Source organism: Octopus bimaculoides, chromosome 6, assembly GCF_046866305.1.
Source record: "Octopus bimaculoides isolate indiv1 chromosome 6, ASM4686630v1, whole genome shotgun sequence".
Classification (NCBI taxonomy): Eukaryota; Metazoa; Mollusca; class Cephalopoda; order Octopoda; family Octopodidae; genus Octopus; species Octopus bimaculoides.
The window spans coordinates 56,629,604-56,655,357 of NC_142933.1; the positions used below are offsets into that span (position 1 = coordinate 56,629,604).

Below are 25,754 nucleotides of genomic sequence, written 5' to 3' on the forward strand. Positions count from 1 at the left end.
GAGTGTTTGAACCAAGCTTTGAAGAAAACATGACCTGCTTTAGTGAATCGAAAAGGAGTGATGTTTCATCAGGACAATGTGCAACCCCACACTGCAAAGATCACATCACAGAAGATCGAAGAACTTGGTTGGGAAAAAATTCCTCATCCACCTTATTCTCCCAACCTTGCTCCTTCAGACTACCATTTGTTTCATAGTTTACAAAATCATTTGGGGACATAACTTTCGCAAGCCAGGAGGAGATCGAAACTGACATTTCAGAGTTTTACATTGATGGGATTAAAAAGCTTGTAAATAGATGGAAGGAAATCATAGATAATCAGGAAAAGTACATTGATGATTAAATTTCAATTAAATATAACATTTGATCACTTGTTTTCTTTATTCAAAATTCAGACAGAACTTCTGAGATGACCTGATACATGAACATAACAGAGAATTTGTAGGGAACTTACATGATTACACTGTGTTTGTGGTTATTTCCAGCCAATCACAATTGATACTTTTAGCGTGCTCATTTGTCACAGAAAGCTTCATTCAGAGCTTAGTAAAATCTATAAGAAAAGCAATTTCTTATCATTTCAACTGAGTTGAATAGTTGCAAAATAAATCCACACAACTGTTGGCATGCACGCGTGCACACACAAACACACACGTGCACGTGCACACATACATGCGCGTGCACACACACACAGATAACACTCATGCGTGTGCGCGCACACGCGCACATGCATGGACACAAGTATTATGACAGAGACATCATTCTATGCTTGCAATATTTGTTTCTTGAGTTATTTTGTTAATTTCTCAAGAACACTTTTTGCTTATCCATTCTTGTGAACACAAACAATGCTGTGTGTGAACTTGTTGCTATATGTGATGTTGCCTTTTTTTTTTATCTTGCACTATATCTTTGAATCTCTTGTTTTGTTCCAATCAACTTAATCTTCTTCACAGAATAAGAAAACTTGATATATTTCATCATAGCCTTCATTTATTTTACTAAATGTTTGTGTGAGTTGCATGCACACATGAATCTATGAACCTGTGTACAAGTTTTTGTATATAGACATATCTTATTGTGTTTTTATAATGAACCCCTGCATCTGTTGTTGTATTGGTCTTCCCTCTTCTGCCAATTTTCACACAAATTCTTCCTATCTTTCTATTTCTGTAACTATTTGATCATCTGCTTTTGTCTATCTCAGCAACTCCTAAACTCTATAACCATCCACTTAACATTTAATTCTTCCCATTTTCTATATGTATACTAGCTACCAACTTTCTCTTGTTCATAGTGTTAGTGAAATTTTGAAGTTACAGACTCTAATAACATAACAAATCCCTTTTTAGTGAATGTTAATTTTTGTTTCTTATATTATTGCAAACACTAGCTTCAAATTGAGTATGTAAGTATATCTGAGGGGAAGTGTAAAACCGGCCACTCCATTAACTACTTCTTGATGTCTGGTATGCCGTCCTGCTATGGTGCATCACACTTCAGGAAACATCATTTCCCTTCAGAGAAAGACATATCTTCTCTTCCAAATCCTGCACCAACCCACCACCTGTTTTATATATGTATGTTATGTATTAGGCTGACAGATAATTAATTCATTTTTTCTCATTTATTTTAATCCCTACTTAGTACCCTTAATAAATCAGTCAATAATATATTCTCTTTCATTGTTTATGACTTCTTGCCAGCATTCAACTAGCTTGTCCTATACTTTGATAGCAGATGTCTTAACTTGAAGGATTCATCAATCTACATTTTCAGCTCCATGTTATTGAATGAAACACCCTTCAGATTATTGGAGAGCAAACATGAAAGGTGATAATCTGAAGACACTCTATATGGAGAATATGGTGAGTGTGATAGAACTGTCCACCCAAGCTTTTGGTCAAAATTAGTGGCACGAGGTGAGCGGTGTGTTTAAGAAGCATGTCATGTCACCAGTCAGGTTGTTTCAGCTCAATGGACCTTACTCATTGAGTGCAGGTAACAGGCAACAGTATCATAAGAGCATCTCATCTACTATGGTAATGGGTCCTTGTGAATGAGCTTGTTCAATCGATCATCATTGAACTGTACAGATTGGTTAAAATATGGGGTGTCCGTGAAGTTGAATTTTTCTCTCTTTGAAGTGTTAAAGTTATTTCTGGGAAGCTCTTTCAATAATAGCAACTCCTCCATACACAGCACAAATATCTCAAGTGGTTTTATCAGCTTTGGGACCTTGATTGAAAGTGAAAAGAAGCAGGTGTCAAAGGTGCTAATTTTTTTTTCTATTTGACACTCCATCATCATATGTTTGAAAAGAGGTAAAATTTATTCAAATTACAAAAATGATCAAAAATTGTAGGAAGAATAGAGCTACGAAAAATTCCCATAATACAACTATGATAAAAATATTTTTCGTGTTAATTCAAATAGCATTAGGAAAAAACAAAAGAATTTATCTGACAGCCCAATGCAATATCTATTTAAGAATACATTTATCTTTATTTTTCCATTTTATTTCTGTAAATTTCATCTAGTTTTATCATATTTCTAATATGAATATTATTATGTAAACACATATGCACTGGTGTGCAAATGTTACCACAGCTTTTGCTTTTGTATATGTGTGACCCTATGTACATACGTGAGTGTTTGTGCTCTTGCTAGCCAAATGTGTGTATGGCAGGGCGGGGAATATTCCCATTGAGAAACTTGTATTCACAAATCTGGCAATCAAAAACAATCACTTTCCTCCTAAAGCAGACCATTTCTTTCCATCCTACCATTCTCTTTCTCTTATTGCTTTTATTTTCTCTGCACATTACCTTTTCCTTAAAGCTTGTCCCTTCTCCCTCCTACCACTTCTCTCTTCAACCTTTTCTCCACCATATATGCACTGTCACTAACACTTTGCCATTTCCTGTCATTTTTCATTATGTCTAAAGTAGGAAGCAACATAATCAAAGAGGTTTTGTGTGTGTGTGCGTGTGTGCATGTGTGTGTATAGATAAGATAGGTGGCTTATTAGCAATTTAATAATCTAAAGGCAAATTTATAGACATCACTAAAGTGACAGAGGGTACTAAGTGGTACTGGCATTGCTAGAAATAGGAGTCAAAACAGCTCAGTAGCACCAAATGCACTATCTTAATGACTGACAAGGGAGATAAGTTCCCCAGTGGACAAAGCCAAGTCACCAATTATTTCGAATTTTGATGCAGAGTATCTTAATTCCCACCAATATGAATTAAGATACTCTGGTTGTCTGCTAGGGAACTTATCTCCCATGTCAGTCATTAAGATAGTGCATTTGTGGCTACTGAGTTGTTTTGACCCTTATTTCTAGCAATGCCAGAACTACTTAGTACCTTCTGTTACTTTAGTGACGTCTATACATTTGCCTTTAGGTTATTAAATTGCTAATAAGCCATCCATATTATTTATAGTTTCCGCTTTTACTGTTTTTGAAATCAGCGTATGAGTTTAATGGTTTCCTTATAAGCTGACAAGGTGAGTTGAGTTTAATTCTAGGTATGGTAAGAGTCACTGATGAGAATTAAGATGCAATGCATCAAAATTTGAAATCACTGATGATCTGGCTATGTACACTAGGGACCTTATCTCTCTAGGTGAGCAATCCAGAAGACCTGCTACGAGTGTCACCCCCAGAAATGTAGACAAAATTCATCAGCTTGTACATGAGGATTGTCAGAGGACAATCAATGACATTGTTGATTTTGTTCATCTGTCGTATGGATCAGTGCAGGCAATCCTAATGTCTGAATTGAACATGCAGTGTGTCTCTGCCAAGTTTGTCTCTTACCCGCTGACTATTGAACAGAAAGAATTGTCAAGACCTTCATCAGCCTTCTGTTGATGATGCATTCTTCATGTCAAAGATCATCATAGGTGATGAGAGTTGTGTCTATGGGTAAGACCCTGAGCCAAAGCAGCAGTCATCACAATAGAAAAGCCCTTCATCTCCACAACTGAAGAAGGCATGACAGAGTCACAGCTCAATCAAGAGTGTGTTCGTAATTTATTTTTGATATCCACAGTATTGTGCATCAAAAATTTGTCCCTCATGGCCAGACCATCAATCGAGAGTTCTATAGTAACATTTTGACGTGTTTGAAGGAGAACATTTGATGGACGCAAGCTGATCTGTGGAACACAAAGAGTTACATTCTTCATGATGACAATGCGCCCTGTCCTCACTCATGAATTTCTTGTAAAAACAACATGGTATCACTTCCGCACCCATCCTAGTCACCAGATTTAGCACTGGTGGACTTCTATCTCTTTCGCAAGATGGAAATGCAGTTCAAAGGTCACTGTTTTAACACTGTTGTCGAGATCCAGAGCAAATCACAGAAGGTCCTTAACTTGCTTATGGAAAGCGATTTCCAGGCTAGATTCCAAAAGTGACAGGAATGCTTGAACCAGTGTATTATTGCTGTGCAAGGTAACTATTTTGAAAGAAATGATGTTAAAACTTCGGTTAATAAGTTATTCTTTATAAAACATAATTAGTCTGGGAACTTTTTGACATCACTTTGTACATACATATGCACACACTCATGCGCACACACTCATGCACACACACACACACACACACACACACACACACATACACACACAAATTATATTCATCATCATCATTGTCATTGTTTTAACATGCACTTTTTGCTACTCCATGCTTGAATGGAGCAGAGAGGATTTAGTGAGGAAGATTTGCTATGGCTGGATGTCCTTTCTGTCACCATCCCTCACCTGTTTCCAAACAAGGTAACCTGGACTTCTTTTCACAGAAGATTGGAAATTAATGACATTTTTTGTACGATGAGGACAATTCTCATGCATGCATACATACATATATACATACAAGGAAATAGAAGTTATATTTGGAGACAGCAAAAAGAGGACACTCACTTGCAAACTGATCACCCTAAAAGCTGTCAGTGAGAAACTCCAGCATCAGAAGAGAATAGCCAAGAAAAAACATTAACCAAGAAATTTAACCAGAATCAGGCAGCAGTGTACAGAGACATGAGAGGAGAAGCAGTGAACATCACAGAAGCTCCTTCATGAGAAGTCATAGACTCCTTCCGGACGAAAATGTGGAGGGAAGGGAAGGAGTTTAACCAAGATACTCTGTGGATGGAAGAAATTCAAAGAGGTTATTGTTGCATTACACTAAAGACATACAGCATTGATGGTGATACCCTTGTAACTGTGATTCAGAAACTTCAAGATGAAAAACCACCTGGAAGAGATTTGATAGTTGGACATTGGTACAAGAAGTTAACTTTCTACTGACCATATCTTATCAACCTGTACCAGCAAGTTCTCAATGGGAACAGCAGCATACCACACTGGTTAGCTCTGGCAGAGACAAAACTGATCCACAAAGGCAGACCCACCCACATGGCAAAAACTACCAGCCATATGCATGCTAGAACTTAATGTATAAAATATATACAAGACCATTATGAAAGCAATAACATCATCACAGCAGAACAAGCAGCTGGGAAGAAGGGAGTCTGGGGATGTACCAAGCAATTGTTAATAAACAAAATTGTAATGTCAGAGGTCTAGGAGCATAGAAGAAACCTAGTTTCAGTGTGACTTGACTACAAGAAAGCCTTTAACTCTGTTCTCTACTCATGGATGCTAGAAGCCCCTCGACTTGCTCAAGTTCCAATGAGCATAATCAAAACCATTGCTGACCTGACTTCATCGTGGGTCACCATCATCAAATTAAACAAAAGGAGTGACTGTATTATCACTGACAGAATACAGTATTGCAGAGGCATATTCCAAGGGGACAGCCCCTCTGTGATGTTGCTTATACTTTCTGTAAACCCCTTGTCATTCAGGTTAAGGAAGTTTGAAGGATATCTCACTGGTTCACAAGGAAACAGAAATAACAAAAATTACACACTGTTTCTTTGTGGATGACTTAAAACTATATGTCAAGAATATGCATGAAATGAAAAAGAGCTTTGACCTGGTTACAACATTCTCGAAGGATATTGGGCTGGGATTTGGTGAGGAGAAATATTGCTATATGGTTTTAGAAAAAGGGAAAACTGTAAACCAGACTAACAACATCATCATCAATGACTTAACTGTCTCCCCTGTATCTGACGAGGAATGTTCAAGGTATCTAGGAGTGGAGGAAAACATATTTTACAATGGTACTAGTAACAAAACATGTGTCACTAAAGAATATTACAACCGAATAAAGAAAATTTGGACCTCAGAACTCTCTGCATTCAATAAAATAATGGCCCGCAATATGTTTGCAGTGCCAGTACTCATACCAACATTTTGGATGCTTGATTGGACACTAGATGAAATCTGAGCCATTGGTGTGAAAACCTGGAAGATACTAACAAGCACACATAATTTCCACATAAACAGTGATATAGACTGCCTCTACCTAAAATGAAAACAAGGCAGCAGAAGCTCAACATTGATCTGAAATGCCTTTGAATGTTGCATCATCGCTTTTGCAACATCTTTTAACCACCAAGTGTTGAAGTGCATCCCTTGACCAGGTTTGTATACATGAAGCTGATAATATCATAAGACTTGGAAGGCAGCTCCTTGAGCAACATTCCTTGTCTGATAACCTTAAATACATGCCCAAATAAGTCACACAACTATACTGCAATGTATCATAAGATGAAAGGATGAATGTATATGAGCAGAAGACCATGTATGGATATGTTAGTAAAAAGCTCCCAGATGATAGTTACATAGATTGCCAAAGCAGTCTATTATGGACCAACAACCAGAATACTACCTCCCACTTTGAAGGGTATACATTTGCAATCCAGGAACAGGAGATATCAACCAAATACCTGATGCAGAAAAGAGACAGAGACACCAGAATAAACAGTAAAATGTAACAGCCAGTGCAGACTTTGTGAAGTTAACACCAAAGACATCACCATATCATAAGCAGTTGTCCAAAAATGTCATCATGATATTATCTACCGATGAGATATAATATTGTAGCTAGGACACTACATAAGGAAATTCATAAGAAGGATAACCCCAAGGACATTAAAATAAGAACTCACAGTATGGTAGAAGTCATAGCCACTCATAATAAAAAGGAGTACTGGTGGAATGTCCCAGTGAAAACCTCAATAAAATGTAAGCACAACAGACCTGATATAATGATTTGGGATAGAGAAGAAAATCTGTATACAGTTGTGGAAATCAGCTACCCAGCAGATGTTAACATAAAGCTGAAGATCAGTGGAAAAAAGAATACCTTCACTGAACTATTGAGAAATCTACAGTTACTCTATCCAGCTTACAAGTTCAGGTTTACACAAGTAATTATTGGGGCCCTGGGATATGTAGCACACTGCCTAAATAACAATCTTGAGAAATTAGGCTTCTCAAAACCGGAAAGGAGAAAGCTGATTCAAAGACAACAGATCTGAGCCACCACTGGAACTATAAAAATCTGTAAAACTTTTCAGAAGTTTATCATTTAAGTATATATGAGCATGTCTAAACATGCAACTATATGCATGAGAAGACATACATAAAACAAAAAAAAAAAACAAATGTGCACACATACATACATACAAAAATAGGCTGTTGATGTTGAAATTTCAATGAAGGAGCCTTGGACCTAGGTTCTCAATTGGCAAGAAATCTTGAAATAAAACTGAATAATAACATACATATAAAGATGTGTATGTGTGTTTGTGTGTGTGTGTGTGTGTGCATGCATGCATGTGTGTGCATGCTTGTGTGTGCACACACACAATATTATAATGTGTTGGATATGCATGACAAATGACCGATTACATCAGAGCTCAATACAACACCTAACACTCCAAAACTATATGTGTAGATGCATACTTGGTCACTTGCAGTATAGGCTATAATATAAATACTGCATTAATTGCATTACAAAAACAACAGGAAACATCACCATTTATATTTCAGGATATTCATTTCCTACGTACATTTTGATGATGCAATTTAAAAACTGTTTCAATCCTTTGTGCAATATTTGTGACAGAGAAACAAAAGTATAAAGAATCAAGTTTATTCGAAATTGAGAAGATGGGTTAACAGACATATCCTGCAATCAAACAAGTCGTAATTGTATTTGGCACAAAGTTTCATATGTTGCATATCAACAGAGTCAAAGAAGAGACTATAAAGAGTTTTCAAAGAATAATGATAATAGTTCAGAATGATAAAATTGATAAGGGTGTCAATTGGCTGTCAATACTTGATACATACACTAAGCATACATACAAAATAAATACATATAAATATGCACACACACACACACACACACACATAATATATCCACCTATATTCCTATCATTAGTGATGTTATTAGAAATAATTTCCCTAGTGGGTGAATGTTTCAACTTAGTGCTAGTTATAAAAGTTAAGGGCATCCAGCTGTAGAAACTCTGCCAAATCAGATTGGAGCCTGGTGTAGCCATCTGGTTTCACCAGTCCTCAGTCAAATCGTCCAACCCATGCTAGCATGGAAAGCGGACGTTAAACGATGATGATGCTGATGATGATGATGATTTCATCATTGTATTTACTTGTTAGTGACATTATCATAGAAAATTTTCTTATTAGTAAAAAGGTAAGACATTGTAATAAATACATTTTTAACAAAACTGTTGATAATATATCTTAGGAAATTAGAGGGCTTATTGATATAGAGTAAATTTCTGTTGAGTTTGTGGTATGGCTAATAGGACCCTAAAAGGTTACCCTAAAAGGTTACCCTTAAAGGTTACCCTAAAAGGCCACACATTTAAGTTTAGCAACAAAATATACGCCTAGGACGAGAGGGCAGCCATCGGTGTTAGTATCGCTGGTGATGTAACGAATCTCTTCATGGTATGGTGGGACAGAAGGCTTAAGGAACGTCTGACACAGAACTCCATACTCGTGAATACGTACTCTCGATATGTCGATGATATCAACGTAGTGGTAAAGACACCCCCACAAGAGAGTACTCTTGAAATGGAAATAGAAACTAATACTATGGAGAGCATCCAGCAAATAGCTAACTCCATCCACCAAAGTATTAAGGTTACGATAGTCTACCCTACTAAACACCCTAACCATAGATTACCTATACTAGATACTGAATTCTGGCTAGAAACTGAGAATAATAAAACCTGAATCCTCCATTCACACTATACAAAATCTATGGCCTCCAAATACCTGATCCACCGGAACTCGGCTATTGTGGACAATGCCAAATTCAATATATTGATGGCAAACCTCATCAGAGTAATGTGAAATGTGTCCTGCATGTGCAATCCTACAGAATTAAAGAGACATATACAACATTTCGTTCACCGCATGCAGTTCTCAGGTTACAGCCATAAAGAAAGGATCAGAGTATACAAAGGAGTTATGAAGAAACTTGAAACCATCAAACGTAACGATAGGAATGGGATTTGCCCACTCTATAGGAGCAAATCATGGAACACCATTGAAAGGATTAAGAAGAAAATAGGGAAGGCCAACTCATGGTATGATAGCCACAAGTACCAGAGCGTCATGTTCTTCGACACCACCCCTAGAGGCGAACTGGCGTACCGCTTTAGAAGGGCCCTAGACAAACTTAAGCTAAGAATTAAGGTTGTTGAAAGGCCAGGCAACCCTATCAAATCCCTTATCAGTAGAACATACTCTTTTAGTAGAACCCCCTGCACTGATAGGAACTGTATTGTATGTAGATTTAGCCCACAAACAAACTGTAAAACCAGAAATGTGCTCTATAGTATAAGATGTACAGAGGGACGATGCAGTAACAAGACAATGATGTATGTAGGTGAAACAGCATGGAGCATAGGGGAGTGGGTAAATGAACATTGGAGGGAACTTAAGGAAGGGAAGAGCTCATCAGTTCTGTACCAGCACGCTGAGCAAGAACACGGAGGCTCACTCAACAACATAGAAATTAAAATCTTATCCACACATAGCACAGATGCAGCACTTAGACAAATTACAGAAGCTACACACATAATAGAAGATAAACATAGCCTGAATAGGAAACTGGAATGGAACACTAACATATATATATATATATATATATATATATATATATATATATATATATATATATATATGGCCCTTCCAGAGCTGAAGTAGAATAATTCAAGACGATTAAAAGAGAACCGACATGTTACAATTCACTCTGAGTTTCCCATTTTATGTATGTAAACACATATAAATGTATCAATGCATTTATTTGGCATTATGTTCCATTCTAGATATGAATGAATGTTCCGAATCGAAAGGTGGATGTCAACATATTTGTAAAAACACACCAGGAAGCTACTATTGTGAGTGTAGACTTGGTTATAATCTCACCAATCATAAAAACTGTGCAGGTAAGTTACATCATTATTTTAAGCTTTCACTTATGTTGAACATGCCACGTTTGTGCCTACATTGCAGGCACAGGCATGGCTGTTTTGTTACAAGTTTTCTTTGCAACCACATGGCTTCTGATTCAGTCCCATTACATAACACCTTGGTCAAATGTCTTCTACTATCATTCCAGGCCAATCCCGGAAAGAAGCCCACTGTATATGTATGTATAAATGTATATACATATATGTGAAGGCATGTGGTTTGTGGTTAGGGTGTAACACCCAAGATCGTGGTTTTGATTCCCAGACCAGTGGTGCATTGTGTTCTTGAGCAAAGCACTTCATATCACATTGCTCCAGTCCACTAAGCTGTAAATGGGTAATCCTGTGATGAGCTGGCTTTCTCTTCAGGGGAAATGTTGGCCTGTCCCACTAGCCAGTGGAGTGGCATCATTCGAAAGCTACAACCATGTGGGAAAGCACATTGTTACCAGTGATGTATAACAACATTCAATAGTCTAGCAATGCAGTGGTACAATGATATGTATTTGTATGTATGTGTGTGTGTGTGTGTGTGTGTGTACCTTGGTCTTGATCTCATATGACTGTTGTAAATAAATATCATTAGTTTCCAGTATTCTGGCAATAGGGAAATACTACCTTGTTTGGAAACAAGTAAGGATTGGTGACAGGAAGGGTATCCAACCATAGAAAATCTGTTTCAGTAAATTCCATCCAACCCACGCAAGTATTGAAAAGTGAACATTAAAATGATGATGATAATGATGGTGATAAATCATCTCATTATTTAAATTATGTTCTCTGTTGGCTTTATTTGTCTAAAAGCAATGATTCTTAAATGGCAATTTGCACCCTGGTAATCTAATTAAGTAATGAAATTACTAAGAGTGAAAGTATTACTTAAGGGATGTTTGAATAACAAAGGATTTAGCTACTATATCAAGTTAAGGTATGGAGTAATACATTTTATATTATTTTATACATACTGAACAGAAAAGTAGTTACTAAATGCTCTAAACAAGGTTATTCCTAATTACTATGTCTCTGAAAAGTTGATATTAGTTTGCTAATTTAAATAAAATATAGAGAAGTATTTACTGAATGTGGGTCCTAAGACAATTTGTAGAATATTAACTTTCCTTTATTCACCATTTCATATAATGAATATTCTTTCAACAATTTTGCAACTTATTATAAGCTTTAATAAATAAATAATGGCTTTAAGGAGAATATTTATTTCATATGAAATTACATCAATAACCCCAATAAATACAAATTTCAAAAAAGTAAGACACTATGATATAAACTTTCATTAATTTAGGTATATACAACAGCACAGTCAAAAGCTTGTGTGAAATTAATAAACCAGCATTTTTCTAGAACATGCCTAGATACCTTAAACATTCCTCATCAGATATAGGGGAAACAGTCAAATCATTGTTGGAGGTGTTGCTAGTCTGGTTTACAGTTTTCCTCCTTTTCACAACCATATAACGACATTTATCCTGACCGAACTCCAACCCTACATCCTTTGAGAATGTTGTAACTAGGTCAAGGTTCTTTTTCATCTCGTGCATATTCTTTGCATAAAGTTTCAAGTCATCCACAAACAGTGTGTAATTTTGGTATTTCTGTTTCTTTGTGAACCAGTGAAATATCCTTCAGACTTATATGTATGTATGTATGTATGTATGTATGTATGTATGTATTTATGTATGTATGTATGTATGTATGTATGTATGTAGGAAGGCATATGGCTTAATGTTTAGGGTATTGCCCTCATGATTGTGAGATCATGGACTCATTTCCCACACTGGGCAGTGCATTGTATTCTTGAGCACAACACTTCACTTCATTTCACATTACTCTGTGATTACTTTGACATCTAACATGTGGCACACTATGCACCTGTACAGGTGATGTCGATTTGATGAGAGAAATGAGCTTATGTGGAGCACAAACATTAAATCACTTTAAACAAATCATCTTTGCAGGTTGTTTAGCAAGGAATTCTAGAAGTGCTTTTCTTGGACTGAAGAAACTATCATCATGATTACATGCATAAAAGGCGACTAAAAGAGGATGAGGTAGGGTTTTCACTCCAGCATTGTAAAACTATCACCAGCAACAATTATCCAAACACCCATCGATCGAAAGGTAGTTCCCTGAGTGGTGCAAATGTGTCATCCGCAATGGTAGATGCAGCAATGTGTTGAATGTGTTGTTACAGCACATGACCCCACCACACACACCACTGCTGCCGCCGTCGCTGCTGCCCCCCCCCCCCACTATATACATATATATGTGTCCATATATATATATATATATATATATATATATATATATATATATATATATATATATATAAGCAGTTATTAGAATACCTGCTCAACCTGATCCCTCACATGAGTAGAGGAGCGATCTCAGTACACATGCACTGTACACAGAAAATTTTGTTTGCTTTGTGATGCTGTGCTGGGACCAGACACGAGACTGAAGAGACCAGAAGGGATCAGTTACTCTCTGCAGCCTGAAAGATATTTCCTCATCCAGGGAGCAAGAACAACTGAGTGTGCTGCCCAGGTAGACAAACTTGTCTACCACTTTCAGAATTGTTCCTTCAACCAAGACAGCTTGTTCCACATATGGATTTCCTGGTGCAGGTTGGAACATTACAACAGTCATGTCCAGGCTAATGCTGAGTCCAAATGCCTTGCATGAAGCAGAAACATGATTCGTAAGTGTTTTCATGCTATCCACTGTATGAGTGACTAAGTCACAGTCATCTGCATAAAGGAGGTCACGAATAAGAGACTGGGAAACTTTTGAATTAGCAGCAAATCAGTACGGATTAAAGAGGCAGCCAGAAGATCGATACCTGACATGTATTCCCAGAGAGCTAACCTTAGAAAAAGCATGAGTAAAAGCAGCAGCAAAGTACAAAGAAAAGAGAGTTGGAGCAAGGATGTCACCCTGCTTAACACCATTTTCTACAGGAATGGGTCCTACCATGCCACCACCAGCATTGACCCAAGCCACCATCCCATCATGGAATGATTTAATTATAGATACAAAGTGATCTGGATATCCAAGTTCGCCAAGTATTTTCCATAGCAAGGCCCTATTCACAGTATCAAAGGCCTTCATAAAATCAATGAATACCTGGACAGGATCCATATTCTGCTCATAGCACTTCTGCATCTGTCTTGCTGTGAAAATCCTATCCATTGTCCCTCTACCAGATCAGAAGCCGCACTGGAATTCAGATAGGACATCATTTACAAGGCACTTATTCAGACGGGTAAGAAGAATATTTGCCAGAACCTTGCCAGCAGCTGATAGTAGAACGATACCTCTGTAGTTACCACACATTGTTCTGGCTCCTTTTCTTTAATAGAGAGGGAGAATAATTGCATCCTTCCAGTCCTTAGGCATTGCACCATCCCTCCAGACTGCACTAATAAGTTCATGAAGGGACTGTATGATGTAATTACCACCAAATTGCAAAACCTCAGCACAAATTCCATCCGTTCCAGGTGCCCTACCAAGATTCAATTTACTTATTGATGTCATTACCTCATCTAGTGAGGGCATGGAATTTAAGGAGCCAATGATAGATCTTTGTTGCATAGTATCAATCACTGCTTCATCCACAACTGACTCATGCTATAGGAGTTCAGAGAACTGTTCAATCCAGCAACCTGTGATTTCTGTTGATTTAGTAAATAGACTCCTTGGAAAGCAAAGGAGCTGATGTGGAGCTCTTATGCCCATAAACTTGCTTCATACGATGGTAAAGCTTCTTGCTATCATTTGCATGAGCAGCAGCCCGGACATCACAAGCAAGATCTACCCACCAAGTGTTCTGCATCTTCCTGAGAGATCGCTGCAGTAGTGATTTAATACTGCTATAGTGGGCAAGTGCTAGATTTCGCTACACAGCTGAAAGTCCTCTGTGCAGCAATACATTGTGGGCATGGCACTTTACAGCCAATAGTCACTGAACTTCAGCATCAATTTTATTGAACCAGTCTCTGTGTCTAGCAGTAGTATATCCCAGTGTTTCAGCAGCACATTGAAGAACCTGGTCTTGAAAATCCTTCCATGCTGCAGTATTTTCAATGCTGGACAAGCAAGTCTGAAGCTCTTTCCTCAACATGCATCATATATTTTGTGGACATTCAGATATCAAGAAATGCTGACTGGCCCTCTTCTTTCTTTCACTCTAATCATCATCCAGAACTTTGCTCGCACCAGACTGTGGTCTGTCCAGCATTCCAATCCATGAAAGGACTTGACATTACAAATGTCATAGATGTTACACTTGCGGATTATGACATAATCCAGCAAGTGCCAAACTTTAGACTTTGGATGCATCCACGTTGTTGTGTGATCACCTTTGTGCATATAATGAGTGCTTCACAAAGCACCAACAGCATGAGACCATTGCTATTCATTTTCCCTACACCAAAACGTCCTAGAGAGTTCCATGTTTGTGAGTCTATCCCTGGCATTGAAATACCCCAGTAGAATGACTTTATCAGAATTGGGGATTTTCCTAAGTATCGCTCTCAGTTGGGTATAAGAAATAATTTTATCTTCATCACAATTAGTCAAAGGAGGTGCATAGGCACTTACTAGAGTAGCAAACCGCCCACCTTTCAGGCGTAATCGTAGAGTCATTAGATGTTCATTTATAGGAACAGGAAGCTCCTCCAACTTCTTAAGGATATCAGATCGAACTGTAAAGCCAACACCAGCCTCTCTGTGCTCCCCCTTCTACCTCTTCTTCCTAAAAGGTGTATCCACCTCCTACTTCCTCAAGCTGACCATCACCTTCTATACGAGTCTCTGAAAGTCGCTGAATACATGCTTCCAACCTATCAGGTCTGCATGCTTCACCACCTTCCCGTTGCTGCAGGACTTCCGAAAAAATTAAAATTAAAATATACTAAAAATGAAGAAAATATATATTAAAAATAAAGATACATATATACTGAAAATAAAATAAATATATATAGGGAAAGAAAAAAAAGCAGCACATATTGAGCAGAGGTCAGCAATACCTGTGCAGAGTTTTAGGTCCAATAAGGCTTGCACAACACCTCATAGACCCTCTCCACTTTACTGACATTATCCAGAGACAAGCCAGAGCAAGATGCCTGGTGCCAATATGAATCACAGGCTCAGGGATGTGGGAGCGCCATGATCTCTAGCACAAACCAAAGATACCCAAAATGTCCAATGCCATTCCCTGCATATCTGGTTTTATATCAGAGTGACCTTCTCCTAGAGACATGCTTCAACAGAAGCTGAGGGGTGCCTCACTCTCAGTAGTCTTTCAGCATGCCAGACACCATCCTGGAATTTCTGTGTACCCGTGCTATTGCTAGATAGCCGTTAAGCCTGCACTGGGTTCATCTAACCTTTCAGCAGGTTTTGTTTTTAATCTTGCTGGGTTTCTAGCAACCCTCCTCACCAGGGTAGCCTGGTAGGGGTGCCAGTTTAGTCGCCGACAACCTGACCATGCAACAGGTTGTACTGGATTCCATGTTGCCAGTAGCACTCATGAGAGCCTCATAAGTGACCTGACATAATATAACATAACATACATACATACATACATACATACATTCATTCATTCATTCATTCATTCATTTATATGTATGTATTATCGTCATCATCATTTAACATCCATTTTCCTTGCCAGCATGGGTTGGATGATTCGATAGGAGCTGGTAAGCCAGAGGGGTGCATCAAGTTCCGAAGTCTGCATTGGTATAGTTTGAATGGCTAGATGCCTTTCTTAATGCCAAGTACTTTACAGAGTGTAATGGATGTCTTTTTTTATGTGGCACAAGAACTTGTGATGTCAACAAGTAATTTACAAAGCAAGACACCCCCACCCAACTGAATGTAGAGAAGTATTGAGGGAGGAGGCTTTGTGCCAGGTAATGAGAGGTCAATGAATGAGAGATGGACAGGTATCTTACTGTAGGGCAGACAGATGATTTCCCCAGTTGGAAAAGAATGTTGGTGGTAAGGATGTGGTAGAATGTACCCTCATGTTACAAGAAGTTGAATAAATTAATACTTCAGCCTGAAAAACCAGGTAAAATTTCATCTAAATAGCACAATGCATAATGATTTTTCTCACAAGAAACCCTTCACAAGTATAGATACTCCTCTTATTTTTCACAGCATCAACACAGAGACACAAGCAATCTAAGTTTGTGGGAGTGTAAGAGGTGAGTAGCAGATGGACAAAGGGAAATGCAGAGAGTAGTGAACAAGGGGGTGGAAAGTTCAATCATGATTATCTGTTCGAGGGGTAGGGGTGGGATAAGGTAGCAAACATGATGTGAAGTGAGTGGGGTGAGGTGCAAGAGAGATACAAAGTGTTAGGGATGAAGTCAAATGCACATGATGTTGGAACTTGTCAGTGATAGATAGAGGTAATGGAGGGAGTGAAGGTTGCCATTGTCAAAATGAGTTGGTATTCAGGAGAAAGGGAGATAAAAGGGACATTCAGTGGAAAATAAGGAGATAAGCGATGATACTGAGAGTGCATGAGAAAAAAGTGGTCTCAAGGAGAGTGAATCAAAAGGATAGGGAATGAAATAAGTGTAATTCCATTCTCATAATTACAAGCAGCTGAGTTATGGAGGGGTGGGTGTTAGGAGGATGAGTTGTGGGAGGCCACCCCTCCCACGACTGTTAGGAAGATGAGCAGTGGGAAGGGAGTCATCAGAGTCAATGAAATGCAAAGCATTTAGATGTTGTTAAATGCACTCATCTTGATAGATGAGATGAGGGTGTTTCTCTTTGCTCCTCTATTTTATTAGTTTTCCTGTACACTGCAAAAATCTGCAAAGCATAACTTTGCCACAAATTCAGTAATAACATGAATACAATTATCCATGAGCTGTTCCCATAAGATATAAAGACAGATGATGATAGGAAATAGAAAAAATATAAAATACTTAACTTTAACTACAACTGAACATTCCACCTATGTACAGTACCAGACCAAATATTTGTTAAGCTTAAGGCCTGAGGATTTCCTGATTTTCTTGAGAAAACCTAAATATATACTTAAAATATAAAATAAACTATGAAAAGTAAAGGACTAAATTGTATTTAACAAATTCAAATCAATACACTTCTAAATCAGGATCTGTTTGTTATCTATTGATCCATTTTAAATTCTTATTGTACCATGTATACAGTATAATGTATATAGGATGAAAATTAAATGAAGAAACGTAAAGAACATGATTTTATTTAAAAGATACAAATACAAATTAGTAAACTTGTCAAGCAGAATATGTTTAATCTTTAACAATCCACAAAAAAGTAAAGGACAAAACTATTTTTAACACAGTGTATGCAAATTAACTTCAAAATCAGGGTTTGTGTACTCAATACATGGTACAGTATATTGCACAGTATTTCTGGAAGACAGATAAGGGCTGTGGTACTGCATTACATTGAATATTTATAGAGAAGAGAGCAAGTGAAAATCATATTCAAGCCTTAATATATTTGTTCCTAAAAGGAAAAACTAAACCATTTCAAAATAATGCAAATCAACAGAAGAAAATTGACATGTCATGTGAATGAAAGAAAAAACATACCATAAATATGTGTATGTATATATTATTTATATATGTATGTGTGTATATGCATATATGTGTGTGTATGTGTGTGTGTGTGTAAATACACACACACATATATATACATATAAATGTATGCATGTATGCATGTATGTATATATCTCACAGTCATCTGCATTCTTGCTCCCTGGATGAGGAAATATGTTTCAGGTTGCAGAGAGTTGCTCCTTCCGGTTTCTTCAGTCTTGTGTCTGATCCCAGCATGGCATCGCAAGGTAAACAAAAGTTGCTGTGTACCATGCTTGTGTATTGACATCGCTCCTCTACTCGTGTGAAACATGGACTCTGTACAAATGTCAGGTAAGGGTCCTTGAACGCTTTCATCAGAGATGTCTCAGGCACATTCTCAATGTTGGTTGGACCTCAAAAATTCCAGACACACAGATCCTGAGGACAGCTAATATCTTGAGTATTGAGGCGATGGTGCACATGCAACGGTTATGTTGGACTGGACACCTTATTAGAATGAAGGATAGCAGGATTCCTAAGCAGATGCTCTATGGAGAACTTGTGAATGGAAGGAGACTCCGGCAGAAACCAAGGCTGCAATTTAAGGACTGTGTCAAGTCCTCATTAAAGGCCTGTGATATGCAGAACACTGACTGGGAGAACAATGCCTGTCATTGCCACGGATGGAGGAAGCAGGTTAAGGAGGAGGTTGACACTTTTGAGAGAGCATGTATTTAGCATGAAGAACTTAAGTGAGCTGTGCGAAAGCACACGGCTCATATAGTGAATGGGGAAAGCTTAATCTGCAATGTTTGCAGTCGTGCATGCTTGTCAAGAGCAGGGCTCATTAGCCACCAACGGAGCCACAAATGCAAAATATAAGTTAGTCCTAGAGCGCACAATATTCCTGAAGGTCGGCAATGGTCTTCCTCGGTCACGAGTGGACGGCCATCATCATCATTATGTATGTATGTATGTATGTATGTATGTACGTATGTACGTATGTACGTATGTATGTACGTATGTATGTACGTATGTATGTACGTATGTATGTACATATGTATGGGTAGGTACAAATATGGGTGAATGGTTAAGGAGTTCAGTTTACAACCACAATGTACTAGGTTCAATATCAATACATACTATCTTGGGCAATTATTATTATTTACAACCTCAGGTCAACACATATCTTGTGAGGGAAATTGGATAGATGTATAGGTGGCTTTTCTTTTTTTTTTTCTTAGTTGTAGTGTACCTGAGCACTATATATAACAATTGCTTTCATATACTGTGCAGAAACCCATTAGATGGATTGTACCAGTAATTCAAAGAGTAGAGCCTTGTCACACACACTGTGGTATGCTGATTCTGCCTGAGAATTACATTAAGAGTACATGTGTCTGTAGAATGCACAGTCACTTACTCATTTATTTAATGAGAAGGTAATACAGTTGATCAAACAATTGAATCTTCATTGTCAAACAACAGATATACATTCATTCATCCATCTGTGTGTGCAAACATGTGAGTGTGTGTGTGTAAACATGTGAGTGTGTGTGTGTAAACATGTGAGTGTGTGTGTGTGTCTGTGTGCATAAGCACAGGCATGGCTGTGTAGTTAAGAAGCTTGTCTTCACAACCATGTGGTCTAAGTTTTGGCCTACCATGTGGCACCTTGGATAAGTGCTTTCTACAATAACCACAGGTCAACCAAGCCTTGTGAGTGAATTTGGGAGATGGAAACTGAAAGAGGCCCATTGTGTGTGTGAAGTGTGTGCATTTACGTATGTATGCATTCATGTGTATGTGTGTATGTATGTGTCTGTATCTCTTTGTTGTGACATCACAGGATTATTACAAAAGAGTGTCACTGTCATACGAGTAATCCCATGTTTCCAGTCTTTCTTGGAATCATGTCCAACCATGAGGAAATTTTATCATGCTTGGAAACAGGAGAGGATTGATGAGAAGAAGGGCAGTTGACTGTAGAAAATCTGCCTCAACAAAGTCTGTCTGACCAATGTAAAGATGGAAATGTGATGATGATGATGGTAATACATGCATGCATACATTATGCATGCATGTGTACTTGTAGACAGGAAAAAAGAAAGAGAGAGGGGTAGTATATTGATCTCTAAAAACATAAAATGTGTTCAAATCATATCAAAGGTTTTGATTTTTTAAATTTTGTTACTATTATGAATTTTATATATATACATATATATATAATGTCTAAATTGCATCACTTTATGTATTTGGTATTATGATCTGTTCTAGATATCAATGAATGTTCTATATCAAATGGTGGATGTCAGCATGTTTGTAAAAACACACCAGGAAGCTACCAATGTCAATGTAGACTTGGCTATAAACTTAACAATGGTAAAAAGTGTATAGGTAAGTTATATATAATCCATCATTTTTACTTACCTTTTGTTTACATTGAATCATCTCATTAATAAAAGTATATGTCTTTTATATGCTGGCCTTGTTTGTCTAAATCTAGAGTTCCTAAAGTGCAACTACATCCTGGACTTAATTAAATTACTAAAATGTTACATAAAAGTGTTATGTATTAACTTACATTTTCAACAATTTCTAACACATTACAAAATGAAATTTATCAATACAGTCGCACACACATTAAATGGCTTCTGTTAAGCTTGATGTTTCATACCGGATTAAGGTGCCCACAAATTATGATTCAACTATCAAATGATATATAGGCTCAATGGCAAGCACTTTCAAACTGCAACAGAATCAATACACATATATCTAATACTTCAACCTGAAAAACCAGGTAAAATTTCATCTAAAGAGCACAATGCATAATGATTTTTCTCACAAGAAACCCTTCAGAAGTATAGTCACTTCTGTTATTTTTCACAGCATCGACACAGGGACACAAGCAATTTTTTATATCTTTCCTATTATTCATAACAAAAATTGGGGTTATATTTTTATAATTATACTAGCAGTATAACCCGGCATTGTTCGGGTTTGACTTATTACGACATCTACGATAAGTCTTGCTAGGTGAAAATCAACTAAAAAAGAAAGCCTTACAACGAAAAAAACCCTTATGATGTAAATATGTTCATAATTCAAAAGACGATGAAATTAATAGGGAAAGTCTGAAGGCTGTTTTGCGTAACATTATTAAGCATACGTAAATTTCATCCGTCTAATTGGCTATACAAATGCTTGTGCAAAACAACTTTTTGCACTGCCTTGATTATACATAGCAGGGTAATCCCTTTTCGCAGGAGCTAGGATGGCAATTTCTGATGAAGCAATTGCTGGGGATCTGTTGCTACACAGTTCTGCCAGAATTCTATCAGATTGGGCAGTAGATGTTAATGCACCCTTTTGCATTATGTTCAAAGTAGCTTCTGGAATGTGGTGAATTGTTGCAGTCTGTTGCTGTCTTTTTAAACCGGTTGCTTTCTTTCCCCAGCAAGCTCTCTTCTTTGTAATGAAGTTCACTGATTTGCAATGTGTTGTCCATAAGTTATAAAATAGCAATGCATGAGCGTGTTTATATAAGAAACACACAGAAACTAAATCTTATATCTATAATGTTGATGTGTGTATGTGTTTCTGTGTATGTTGTCACAGATCACATATGTGTGGTTGTGTGTGTTTTTACGTTTCTATGTTATGAAAAATATGTTAGAGGTAGAGGGGTAGAAGAAAGCTATTAAATGGGAGAGAGGAAGAAGAACGAAGTAAGAGTGAAAAGGTAGAAGGAAAGAATAGTCTTAAAGCAAGTTAATCTATGACTTTGTATGTATCACTTTCTCTCTCTCTCTCTCTCTCTCTCTCTCTCTCTCTCTCTCTCTCTCTCTCTCTCTCTCTCTCTCTCTCCCTCTTTGACTATTACCCTCTATATTATATGCTGCGTGTGTGATCGATGTGTAAGAACGCTGGTACAGGTTGAAGGGAAGAAATATAAAAGTTGCTAGAAATAACAGCCAAATCTCCCTTAAATCACACAAAGTAAATGGAATTTTAAAAATCTAATTACTGCACTGGAAAGTTCACATCGAGAAAATTCCATTGATGTAAAAATGTTTACGAAAAAGTGGAAAATGTTGATTTCTATATACTTTTAAAAAGGCTTCACACAGATACACAACTTCAGCATTATATATTAAGGTGGGCAACACACACACACTAAATAAAAAAAAATGACAGGTATTTGTATATATGTGTGTATTAATGTGTATTCTGTGTTTCTCTCTCTATATATATATAGTAGTAAGTAAATGCGTTTTAAGAAAGATATTCCAAAAATTCAGTTTGTAGGGAATAAATGTTTGACTGTCGATCGTATTTGGAAGAGAGTGACAGGTATGTATGTGTTTATTTGTATGTATGTGTGTAATTGTACATATGTATGCATGAGTGTGTATTCAAAAACATCTATATTTACACTTTAAAGTTGGTTTTCACACTCAACCCTGTCCTGCAGAATCAGTGTCGCAACGGGAGATTTGTGCCCATCTCAATGTTCTGAGTTTAAATTGCGCCGAAGTCGACTTTGCCTTTCATCCTTTCGGTGTATAAAAAATAAGTACCAGTTGAACACAGGGGTCAATATAATCGACTATTGTCCACCTGCCCCAATCCACCCTTTGCTGATCAAACTCCTAACCCACAACTAAGTCTTAAGTGTATATATATATGGGCAACACACACACACTAAATAAAAAAATGTTAGTAAGTAAATGTGTTTTAAAAAAGATTGTTAAATTTTCAGATTAACACCGGCATGATTTTCACTACAGTGTTAGGGTTAGGGTTAGGTAGATAATCGTGCGGGTGTTAATCTCAAGATTTACGAAAATATTTTCTAAAAAACTCACAGTTTGTAGGGAATAAATGTTTGTTGATCGTATTTGAGAAAGATGTGTGGCAATTTTTTTTTTTTTTTTTTGTTATCATGGTGAAGGACGGAGTTCGAAATATGAAAATGAATACATTAAAGTGAAAGTACCTGTCATTACAGTCTGGAAATGTGATTGTTTCAGTTTTGATACTGAAAGAGTTTTCTTTTACTGTCAGTGTTTTTCCTTCCTTTCTTTTTGTATTTGTTGTTGGATTGTTGGTAAAGGTTCATAAGAGAAACTAGGAGTCGAAAGGATTTGTAAAGGTAGTAGAAAGAGGAAATTAGATTCTATTAGGGGGGAAAATGTTATTTTGTGTAGTTTAATGGATTTTATTCGTAATTATGTGTTATTTTGAAGGAAAAAATGACGCTGTGACCTAAGTTATGGTATTTAGAATATTAATTCCGACTCTTTCATTCAAGAAATTTGGAATTGTGTAAATGTATGAATTTTCAACATACACACACACAGAAAAATATGCCTTTTATAGATAAGATTTACATTAATTTTTAAGTGGTCATAACCACTAACTAACAATTGTTAAGCATCAACTATCTCAGCCATTCACATTGCTTGGCTATTTTGGGATGTCATTTTTGATGGCTACTCACATCATACTTCATCATTATTATCATCATCTTTTGATATCCATGTTCCATGTTGGCACATGTTGGATGGTTTGTCAAGATTTGATGGGTCTGAGAGCTGCATTATGCTCTGTCTGCTTTGGTATGGTTTCTAACAGCTGGATGTCCTTCCTCATACCAACCACTTTACTGAATATACTGGGTGCTCTCATGAGATCTCTATGCAGCTTGCAAGACTAAGATCTCTTTTGAGTGGGGTTAGTATAGAGTGGGAGGTATTTTTATGCAAGGAGATGAGAAGAAGGGTCCTGATCAAAACAAATTTCTGGCTGTTAAGGAATACATATCAACTGACATTAGAAAGAGGGCAAAAGTAACTGGAATTGAATTGAAAAAGATGATGGTGATAAGGTGTTGGGCTGAATCCTCAAGTATAAGGAAAGTTGAAGTGAGTAGGGACATAACAGGGTGTGTGGAAAGGTAAAGTTTACAAAAATGTATGGGGAGATGGAGAGATGGTTAGAGATGTGTGGGAATGAAGAACAAGTGTTGAATAACAATAAGTATACATTGGAGGGAAGGTAAAGAAGAGGAGGTGACAACTGTAGAAATTGGGTAGGGTTGAAGAGTGGATGTAGTAAATAGTAGATAACAAGTATGAAGTGATTAATGATACATATGAGTTGGGGAAAGTAGATGACTGACAGTACACAAAAGGGTGAAGAACAGCAAAATAGTAATAATGATACAATAGACAGAGGAAGGATAAGAAGATGAGAGAAAAAGAAAGACCAGAGGAGAGTGAGATGATATGTGGTGGGTAAATTGCAAGAGTGTGAGAGGAGAAAGGCAGTAGTGGTGCATAGGGAGAGGGTGGTAGTGGAGAAGTGAAGATAGTATGGGAGATGGAAACCATCATTTCTGGTGGCATAGAAGGATGATCAATGTAAAATGTGGGTGGAAATAGTTCTAGACAGTGAGAAAGATAAGTGTGATCAGGGAAAAGTTGGTGAAGTTTACAGTTCTACTTACATTTAATTACATTAGCAGAATACTGCAATTAAAGAGATAATGGATATTGAGGAAGAAGTGGATGGGAGCCCAGTTGCACATATAAATTCATATTGTACTTCCAGAATCTTAGTCTTACCAAGACATATGGATCTTCTCAAGTACCACATAACACCAGATATCCCAGTTCTTTGTCAACATCTCTACGAGGTGGTCCTGAGTTCAGTCTTCACCACTTTGTCCCATACATTCCAGCAGGTTCTTCTTCTGAAAACTCTATCGACATTAAGTGATCAACATTTTACTATACCTCATCCATAGACATCACATATCCATACCAGTGCAGTCTTTTTTCTTGCATGCTACATCTGATTCCTCTTATGCCCAGTTTTTCTTTCTCTCAACACATTTGTATTTTGTTGTTCATGGACATTTACATTGCACATCCAGCGGAGCATGCTAGTTTTATTTCTTCCTAGTCTTTTCAAAATTTTTTGCATTCAAGGCCCATTTCTCCTTACCATGCTGCATCACAGCTCTAACATAAGCATTGTAGAATCTCCTCTTCACTCTGAGGAAAAGGCCTTTGTAGCCACAGAGATAGAAGCTACCTGAACTTTTTCCAACCTGTTCATATCGTGACTACAGTACTTCCAGAGCAATCAGCTACTTTTACTGAATCATCCTGGCATTTAAGGAAATCCCTTTGTGGAATGTTTATAGTACATACTGCTCCAGTACATGTCAAATATGAAGCTTGTTATTTTGCCTGTGATTCCACTACACCTCATATAATGTCCATAGCATACACAAAGTTCAACATACTTCTTTTCTGCATATCCCTGAAGATAGCAGGATCCTGCCTTCTTTCCTACTCTTTGCTAATTTTACCATGAGGCCTCTCAATTCTAGGTTTAGCTTCCATGTCTGCAATTTCCTAATTCTACTACACTCCAAGAACTAGATCATCAGCCTATAGTTCCCATGTGAGGGTGGGCTGAAAACTACATATGCAGACTATGAAGGAGTGATGCTACAGCTGTGAAATTTATTTTCAGCCCTTCGTATTAATAACTGCATAGTTTCTTTCCAGATAAACTGATATCTGACTGTTCAAAGAAGATTTTAAAAGTAACTAGTGGTGACTCCTCTCGAAAATGGACAAAATTTGGCATTGTGTTGTTATCAAGTACCTGCAGGAAAGTGATTTAGCCCCTAAT

The 25,754-nt window shown here is 37.3% G+C and overlaps 1 protein-coding gene across 7 annotated transcripts in view; it reads left to right on the plus strand.

The window, feature by feature from the left end:
• The window catches only part of LOC106879572 (uncharacterized), a 650,101-nt gene that overhangs the window by 161,960 nt on the left and 462,387 nt on the right, over positions 1-25,754 (plus strand). For all 7 annotated transcript variants that reach the window (XR_016242266.1, XR_016242267.1, XR_016242268.1 and 4 more), the window contains exons 14-15: positions 10,297-10,416; positions 20,322-20,441. Coding sequence is in view for 2 of the 7 variants with exons in the window: in XM_089353939.1 (XP_089210065.1) it covers positions 10,297-10,416; positions 20,322-20,441 (240 nt within the window). In the remaining 5 variants the exon portion in view is untranslated. The remainder of the gene's footprint in view (positions 1-10,296; positions 10,417-20,321; positions 20,442-25,754) is intronic.